This window comes from Hemibagrus wyckioides, linkage group LG19, assembly GCF_019097595.1.
Source record: "Hemibagrus wyckioides isolate EC202008001 linkage group LG19, SWU_Hwy_1.0, whole genome shotgun sequence".
In the NCBI taxonomy this organism is placed as follows: domain Eukaryota; kingdom Metazoa; phylum Chordata; class Actinopteri; order Siluriformes; family Bagridae; genus Hemibagrus; species Hemibagrus wyckioides.
The window spans coordinates 12,395,531-12,404,497 of NC_080728.1; the positions used below are offsets into that span (position 1 = coordinate 12,395,531).

General features: G+C 40.8%; 1 protein-coding gene across 1 annotated transcript; it reads left to right on the forward strand.

Annotated features, from left to right (window-relative positions):
* Positions 1-1,158: 1,158 nt before the first annotated feature.
* On the forward strand, positions 1,159-8,921 carry wnt7ba (wingless-type MMTV integration site family, member 7Ba). The gene is made up of 4 exons (XM_058417516.1): positions 1,159-1,531; positions 3,346-3,572; positions 5,746-6,017; positions 7,944-8,921. Exons 1-4 carry the CDS (start codon positions 1,449-1,451, stop codon positions 8,421-8,423), a joined length of 1,062 nt encoding a protein of 353 aa, XP_058273499.1. The 5' UTR covers positions 1,159-1,448; the 3' UTR covers positions 8,424-8,921.
* The last annotated feature ends 46 nt before the right edge of the window (positions 8,922-8,967 follow it).

Here is an 8,967-nt window from a genome sequence, read left to right on the forward strand (position 1 = left end):
TGTATTGAAAACCCCTAAAATATATGTGTGTGACCTTCACTATCGAGTGCACTTTGATCTCAGTGTTAGAGTGAAAAAAGAAAAAAAACCCATAAACTCGTCCACTCTTTGAAGCTTTATGATATTCCCTCCTGGTCTCTTTGTTTCAGAACAAACAAGTTGGTGTTTGCAAAGAGCATCTTAAAAAGATATGTTAAATGCATTTAACTTTTATTCTTCAACCTTCACCTCACTTTGGAAAAAAAAGAACACAATATTTGCTACAGTTTGCTCATGGACGCATTCTGAACCTTGAGTAAAACTGTTTACTTTTTTTACTATGAGAATGAGCTCAGATCTGGAGGTTTATGATGTTGCAACTGCCATGTCCTACCACCAGGGGGAGCAGTCTCACATACAGATGCAAGAGTGGGATCGGGAAATATTATAAGTGAAGTGCTTATATAGTTTGGTGTGATGATGGCCACAAAGATGCTGCTTTCTCTGTACTCTTTCGACACCGTGACATAGAATATATTTGTTCTTTTACTGAAAATTGTCCAAACAATTGATGTGTGTGATGTGATTACCGTGACAGATTGTTAGTTTGCAGTTTCAAACTGCATGGGGCCAAATTTAAGAAAGAAAACAATGTCGTTATTATTATGTGTAGAATCCACCTCTTGGAATTATCAGTCCGTTTATTCATTATTAAACAAGTTCCTTGCTAATGACAGACGCCACACGTACATAGTTTGGCATACGGGCATGCAAAGTTATTAACAAAACGAAAGCATCATATTTAATTAACACTACAGTTTGTATGCACACATTTATGCGCAGTAATGAATACACCACTGCAGTTTAATGCATGCAGTGCACGTGATTATCATCACACAGTGCAATCAGCTGAGTTTGAATATAATTAGTCAGGTTCTACTTCTCCACACAGTAAATATAATTAGTCCTACTGCTTAATACAAAATCCCAGTCCGTCCAGATATTTGCCCTCCAGAGCAACTCATCGGGACAGCTAATAACCCGAGAAAGCTGTCCTTCATACAGATCTGTATCAGCGTGCTGAGAGAGAAGGAGGAGGAGAGTCACCCAGCTGTCCTGTGCACCACAAAAAGTGGGCGGATGGAAGGGTCCCCCACCTCCTTCTCTGCCAATGGCAAAGCGATGAGAGAAGACCGGGTTGTGCGTGCGTGATCTGCCTTCTGCAATCTGTAGATCCCCGGCAGCTCGCACTGAAACACGCACAGACACACATACACATTCGCGCGCGCACGCACAGAGGCACACACACACAGACACCGAGCCCGTAGGCAGGAGATGCAGGAGCGTCACGGACTGCTCTCCACCGACAAGGGCAACACCGAAGCGCTTCTTGGCTCTCCGCAAGCTACGGAAACCCGGGAAGGATCCCCGAGCGAAGCACGCGCCTCGTCCTGCTGTCCCATGCCACCATGCGCGTGCTTTCGCCGCGCGCCGCTCTTCTGTCGGTCTCCTACTCTCAGCTCTTCCTCATCCTCACCAGCGGCAGCTACCTGTGGGTTTCTCATCACTGACTCCACTCTTCTCCACTGCTGCGGCTCGGTAGACCGGTTTACTGCTAAGTGCGATGAGTAGACGTGTGGATGTGTAGCGTTGTGGGTGACAGGTGTTTGCACGCTCTTACCGGCTTTCTCGTTGCTTTATTGGAAGCTTTATTATGGGACGCACCTGCATGAAGAAAAACAGGCGTTGGAACCTGTGCACCAGTTACTCCAGACAGAGAAGAACAAAATATTTGTTTAATGTCTGTTTAACTGGGAATACGGTTGAGTGCAAAAGTTTGCATACCCGTAGGACAAAACGTTTGTTTTATTCCAACCAGACATTTCGTGGCAGGTTTCACAGATATTCTTTCATTATCAAAAAATGTTCAAATAGTGTATATTATATAGCAAAACCTTGCATCTCCCTTTCTAAATGTGATATTAATATTATTTAATAGCCTAACCTGCACGTCCACCTACCTATAAATGTCCCCATTTCACCACATTGTTGTTTTCATTTTGTCATATCCAATGGCTACTCTTAACATATCTGTTATAACTTTTTCTAATAGCAGATTATACTCTACACATCTTTGAGTTGGTTCCAATCATAATGATCAAGGCATTGACTTTTTTTCATTTGGTAACTTTTTTCCCAACTATTTTTGGTAAAGCCTCAGATTTTCCATTTATTATCTCAAATTGAATTTTTTTGTAAAATTCATCCAAAATCCATGGGGAATGCAAACCTTGGCACTCAGCTGTGAGAAAGCATAATTATAACCGGAGTAACTAATCATTTCATGCCATATTTTATGCACTGGTCCAGAACCAAACAGAGATGTCGAATCTTCAAAATTTAAACTGCCGAGCAGTGTACCCAACACTGGAAAACAGTAACCCCAAAGAGTTCTGTTTTTCCAATTGGCAATTAGTGGCCACTGTTCTATTTTCCTAATGGCACAACCAGCCTTGCTCGATGCCCAGTGCTTATGGCCAGTGCACTTCACAAAAGATCATCACATTATCTGTCAAACCGTTTCCATAAAGCAAGTGAGAGTAATGTATGCCTCCACTGTGCTCTGATCTCTGATGTTTCAGCCGTAGCGTTTTAATACTGTCTGCCCATGGAGAAATTAAGAAGCCATACATTTAAATCTTTCCACTGGACCACAGACTTGAGGTTTAAATAAGATGAGAGTGCATGGATACTGTTTCAGAAGTGGTCATTATTATGTTAAGGTTGGAGCACAGGATTATTAAATGCTATAACATTGTTCTCTTTACTATATATATGTAGTTTGATGTGTTTGTACTGTTGACTGTTAAACTTTTACATATCTGTATGGGGAGATAAGATCTTCAGATGTTTGACAAATGCCTATAAAAATGCATAGCATAGGATTGGTGACTTCTCCCTTTAAGAGGAAATTTTAATATGTTTGTAAGCAAATTTGGTTTGCATGTGGAGTTTCGTATGGTAACTGATATATTGCGTAGAAATTTGGTGCAAGCGAATGTCTGCATGGAACTTTTTCCAAAACCAGATTCACTTAACACAAGCTTAAATTACAAGAATAGTCTAAGTTGTATGTGTGGCGATGTTTTAATTGACTCCTTGTCTTGGTTTGTAGAAGAACATACATTGGTCTGCTAATTTGTTTGGACATTGTGTAGGTTTTTGTCCTCTAAATATAGTCCCTTGCCTGTATGAGAGGGCTTAGTTGTGTAGTTGCAATTATTAATGAGAGATTTGTATATAATAAACGTAAAGAAAAACAGGTATTGTTAATTTATGTGTGATCTGCTTTGTTCTCCCAAATAGGGCCTTATCCTCAGTGGTGGCTCTGGGTGCCAATATTATCTGCAACAAAATCCCTGGACTGGCCCCCAGACAGCGCGCCATCTGTCAAAGCCGCCCGGACGCCATCATTGTTATCGGTGAGGGTGCTCAGATGGGTATCAATGAGTGTCAATACCAGTTCCGTTATGGCCGATGGAACTGCTCCGCCCTCGGTGAGAGGACCGTCTTCGGCCAAGAGCTCAGAGTGGGTCAGTAGTTCAGCCTGGCATGCTGACTTTCAGTGACATTTCAGTGATGTGTGTGTGTGTGTGTGTGTGTTTGCATGTGTCACTAGATTTATTGTTGTAAGATTATAAGCAGGGTTGAGTTTAACTGCCAAATGCACTCTTACTGTGGCAGTGCAGTCTATAAAACAAGAGATGAGATGGAAATCAGGGAATGGGGATAAGGAGCGAGAGGAGGGGAGGTACAGTAATCTGTTCCCGAAATGTTGTGGGTGACTAAACTTGGACTTTGACTGAAAGCAACTTTCATTACTACAACAGCAATGAAATTACTGTAATATGTTTCAGCATTAAGCACACACACACACACACACACCGCACAGATTCACAAGCACAAATAACTCTAGTTTTTCCAAGTAAACCTCAAACATAAGAAGCAGACTCTGTTTGCTGGGGTGCACAGTTTGCTGTAACGGGGATTAAAATGTCGAGTGCTCATATAAATGGCCTCTCAGTTAAAAATGTTTTGTTTTGGTCAAAGTGTGGTTGGAAGCAGTGTCTAATCCAGTGGCCCTGGTAACAATCACTTTTTTGGGGGGTGGGGTGTTGGCTCACTTGAAACTGGCTGCAGTTATTTCTTTTGTTCAATTAAATGTATCTGTTTCTCTGCTGTGGTGTTCTCCATGGTAGGCTTTCCTTCATCTGAACACATTTCTCTATTATACTCTTTTGTGTTTGTGGTGGCTCACAATATGATCACATGATTTCAGACCAAAACACATTTTCCTAAAATACTCTGCCCGCCATTGAGAATGGAAGCATAATTGACTTTGTAGGGGTTTGAACTGTCATCTCAGATAAATCTGTTAATACCACAATTTTCATTTAGCTTTTACCCAATGCAACCACATTCATTTGTGGAAGTAGCACCATGTTAACTGCTGGGATGAAACACATCAAATCTATGAATTTTGTTTCTCTCTCATAGCATCTTGATGACCTAAGAGACCTAAAAGTCTCTTCAGGGAGAGATGTAAATATGATCTGAAATGAGAAGACATCTACACCAGACTAAAATAATCACATGATCTGTCTAAATATGCTTATAGATCACAACGGATGGTGCATGGCATTGCAGTGAAGTTTTAGACTGTTCTTTATAGACATTTTAACCTGTATACGCAATAAGTAAAACTGTCTGGATAACTGTAAAACTGTAATGAATCACAACTGAATTTTTAGACAGTCCACTGTGGTTACAGTCTTCCCAAGACCCAGGTCTTCCCTACCAACTCTATGACTAGGGTAAAGCACTTAATATGGATGAATGGAAGAATAAATGAACTATTTATTTGAAGTTTGTAATGACACAGCTTCCCATATTATGTGAAGACAGGATGCTTCTCACCAACTTAAAATAGAAACTTCAGACCACCTGTAGCCTTGTGGTTAATATGTCACCAGCAGGGGGCATTTCCATCTCCCTGCTCCACCCTGGAAATGCAAACTAAGTGACCGAGCACAGCTCAAAAAATAATCACACCTCAGGTCTGATACTAAACGCATTAGACTACTTTCTGATTTATACTTGGAAGGCTTAATCGGTGTTCCATCAGAATGTCTATTTCCAACAACCTAATTAGCATTCATGTGTGCACTTGGTGGAAAAAATGGTGAATGATGAATAGATGGCGACCAGACAAACACATCAGAGAGCTCAGACTGAACTGAGATCACATGGCATATATGACCGAATGCAACCAAATGACTAAGTACCTTTCCGTAATTTGTGTATATGTGAGGCGGTTGGGGAAAACCCTTTAGATATTGCTGTGGCTGAATTCTGAAAACATTCATATGAATTAGGTTTTTACCAAATTTGTGTTTTCCCTCCAGTAATACATTTGTACATCTCCTCTTTAAAAAACATTAAGTATATTTTATATTTGAATCATGTCTTAGTTGTTTACCTGCAAAGATCATGTTATGTAAGAAGCCAGCTCCACAAAACCCAGTGGTAAAAGCAGTCAGTTTGCCTGAAGATGTCTAAAAAACCCCTTTCTATCTAAGTCAGCTTGTTTGTGTGGCACGTGACTTTTATCTCAGGTGATGAGACAGAAACTGACCTCATTTCCCATTGTACTGCAATACTCTTTTATCAGAACATGACAGGCATCTGTCTCTTTCCTCTCTCTAGGCAGCAAGGAGGCAGCGTTTACTTACGCCATCACTGCAGCTGGAGTGGCGCACGCAGTCACAGCAGCCTGCAGTCAGGGCAACCTGAGCCACTGTGGCTGTGACCGGGAGAAACAGGGCTACCAGAACCAAGAGGAGGGCTGGAAATGGGGTGGATGTTCAGCTGATGTCAAGTACGGAGTTGAGTTCTCCCGTCGCTTTGTGGATGCTCGTGAGATTAAAAAAAACGCCCGCAGACTCATGAACCTTCACAACAACGAGGCAGGCAGAAAGGTAATAGATAGAAAACTGATTTGAGAAGGTAATGTAATGTCAGTAAAAACACAGTATATACATTCTATTCTATGAGAACATAAATTGTTTTTGGCATTAGGAATAATATGTAACTTTCCAGCTAATTGGCTGACAATGAGAGTCATTTAGTCTTGTCCTCTGTTGTTTGACACAGGAGGTATGGCCATAATATACCACCACACACTGATCGTGCTACTTTATAATGAGGAAACTGGCTTATTTATTGAGAAATGATTATAACTTGCCTGGGACAAAAAAAGCAATGACTAATCCAAAAGACTCGTTTCAAAATGTAACACGTCATGAAATATAATTCACAGGAGCAGAGGCCTGTACTCCTTGACACATATTATGTTTTCTGCAAAATATTATGTAGTGTTAATTTTCTGCAGCACTGTACAGTGTCTCCAGGTACACATTCATAATTAAGGCAAGTTGGCATGCTTTATGGAAATGTTCCACTTCCCGATTAGCCTAGCCTGACCTGAGCCATGCACCCTAGTTTCATTTGTCACTTCAGAGGCCAAAAAAAGGGGGCTGTTGGGCATACAAAGCCCATCCATAAGTAGAATTACAGTGCCTAATGGAGTGGTTATGGAGTTGAGGCTTTCTTCGTGTGTGACAGGAATGCAAAGGCCAACTCGACCAGCGGCTGCCAGTTGGAGGCCTGCCACAGCCCCTCAGTCCGTTCATTGAATTACAGAGCATTAAGTCAGGATACAGGATATTATTGCTAGTCTCTTTCTCTTCCTCTCTTTCGTTCACTCTCTTTATTCATACACAGCCAAATCAGGTCCTGCTTAGCTTTACCAACACATCATGTGAAGGCCTTCATAAACAAGACAAAATAATTATCAGTCTTATCAGCTGATTTTTGAATTTATTATTTTTTTCAAATTAAATGAATGTTAGGTGAAATGGATGCGCAAACTCATTAAAAAGACCCGGTCAAATAAAAGAAAATTGTGGTAACATTATTTTAGTATTAATGATGAAACGTCTCCAGTACCTTTAATTCAGAACTAATCTCAGCCATTCATGAAATGGTTTAAAGTCAACTGCCTGTAAAACATATCAGTAACATATTAAATAAAAAAACAAACAGATCCACATTTAACTCAAACGTAACTGTATAAACAAATGGTTACTTGAGAGTCGTGGACATTTTTTCTTGCCTTCTGATGTGGTTTTTTGGAAGGTAGGGAAAATTACAAGGTATGTTTTGGCAAAAAACAAATTTTTCCTCCCAGATCTGACATATAGCTGGCAATACTTATTGGGGCATTGCACAGAATTTATTGAATAATGAGGTTTGGTTTGTTTTGCCGCAAGAGTCAAAGCAGAATGTCAAGCATTTCCTTCATCATTCAGCTGCATGAATTTGCTAATACCACAAATGTCGAATCTGATGCAATTTTAGTTTCAAGTCAAGTTCCTTGAGATTAATAATAACACTATTCATCTATACATTTCTTTTGAATCTGAAGGCCAGATACACTTTAAAAATACACTTGTCATTTTGTTTAGACATTTTAAAGATGAAAAGCCATTGACTTCATCCAAAAATTTATCATAAAATCAGTATATCACATATATCAGTATATCACATGCAAATTATATCTGCAAAATATATTATTTGTGTAACTTTAAAAAAAAAAAAAAAAAAAAAACCCATTGAAATAGCAACTTTTGTGAATTTCCATTTGATGCATGAAAAGGGCCTTTCCTATACTTGAAGCCAAGAATCTAGCACATTTTGATATTTTTCCTGCTCTGAGTACTGCTGAAAAGTGTAATAACTAGCTAATAGATTGAAATGGGTTTGATATAGTCGGGCATTCATGACTTTCAGAGATCTGGCCTGGAGTTGCCCTACAATGATACATTGTGTCCCTGCTCTCTCAGATTCTGGAAGAAAGGATGAAGCTGGAGTGCAAGTGCCATGGCGTCTCAGGCTCCTGTACCACGAAGACATGCTGGACGACGCTACCTAAGTTCCGTGAGATCGGCTATGTGCTGAAAGAGCGGTATGGTGCTGCTGTACAGGTGGAGGCAGTGCGAGCCACACGCCTGCGCCAGCCCTCCTTCCTGCGCCTCAAGCAGTCACATGGCTACATCAAGCCCACTGACACGGACCTGGTATATTTGGAACGCTCCCCTAACTACTGCGAGGAGGACGCATTGACGGGCAGTACAGGGACGAGGGGCCGTCTCTGTAACCACACCTCACCCCATCCAGATGGCTGCAACCTAATGTGCTGCGGCCGCGGTCACGACACACACCAGTATACACGCGTGTGGCAGTGTAACTGCAAATTCCAGTGGTGCTGCTTCGTCAAGTGCAACACCTGTAGTGAAAAAACAGAGGTGTTCACTTGCAAATGAGAACAAGCGGAAAACAGGCAGAGGGGCACTGAAGCGTGAAGTTAATAAACTCAGTTTGTCATGGCTTCGTTTTGCACATCAGGTACTTGTAAGAGAAAAGGACAAATAAAAGAGGAGTCTTTTTTGGGGAAAAAAGTACACTGACTGCAGTCTGACATATGAGTTCATGCTATATCTGGGACCACACAGAGTGAAAGGATTTTATAGCTCAGAGTGTTTAAGGCCATTGGAGGAATTTTCTGAGGATCTGATAGTGGCTATGGTTGCATGATTAAGTCAGACAAATAAGCTGATAAAAAGACAAGAAGCAATTCTAAAAACTGGAGCTGTTCAAGGCAACATGTGTGGATGGATGGGAGAAAAGACTCATGATTTCCTCGACATAACATGCTGGATTACTTCAAATGTTCAGTCACACTGTATCTGTTCGAACACTGAAAAAAAAAAAAGACTGACTTTCTCTTCATCCCTTTTCGGAGAGAGAAAAAACTTAACTGCATAGTTCTCGTCCTGACTTAAGGCAGATGTTTCTTTTACAATTTTG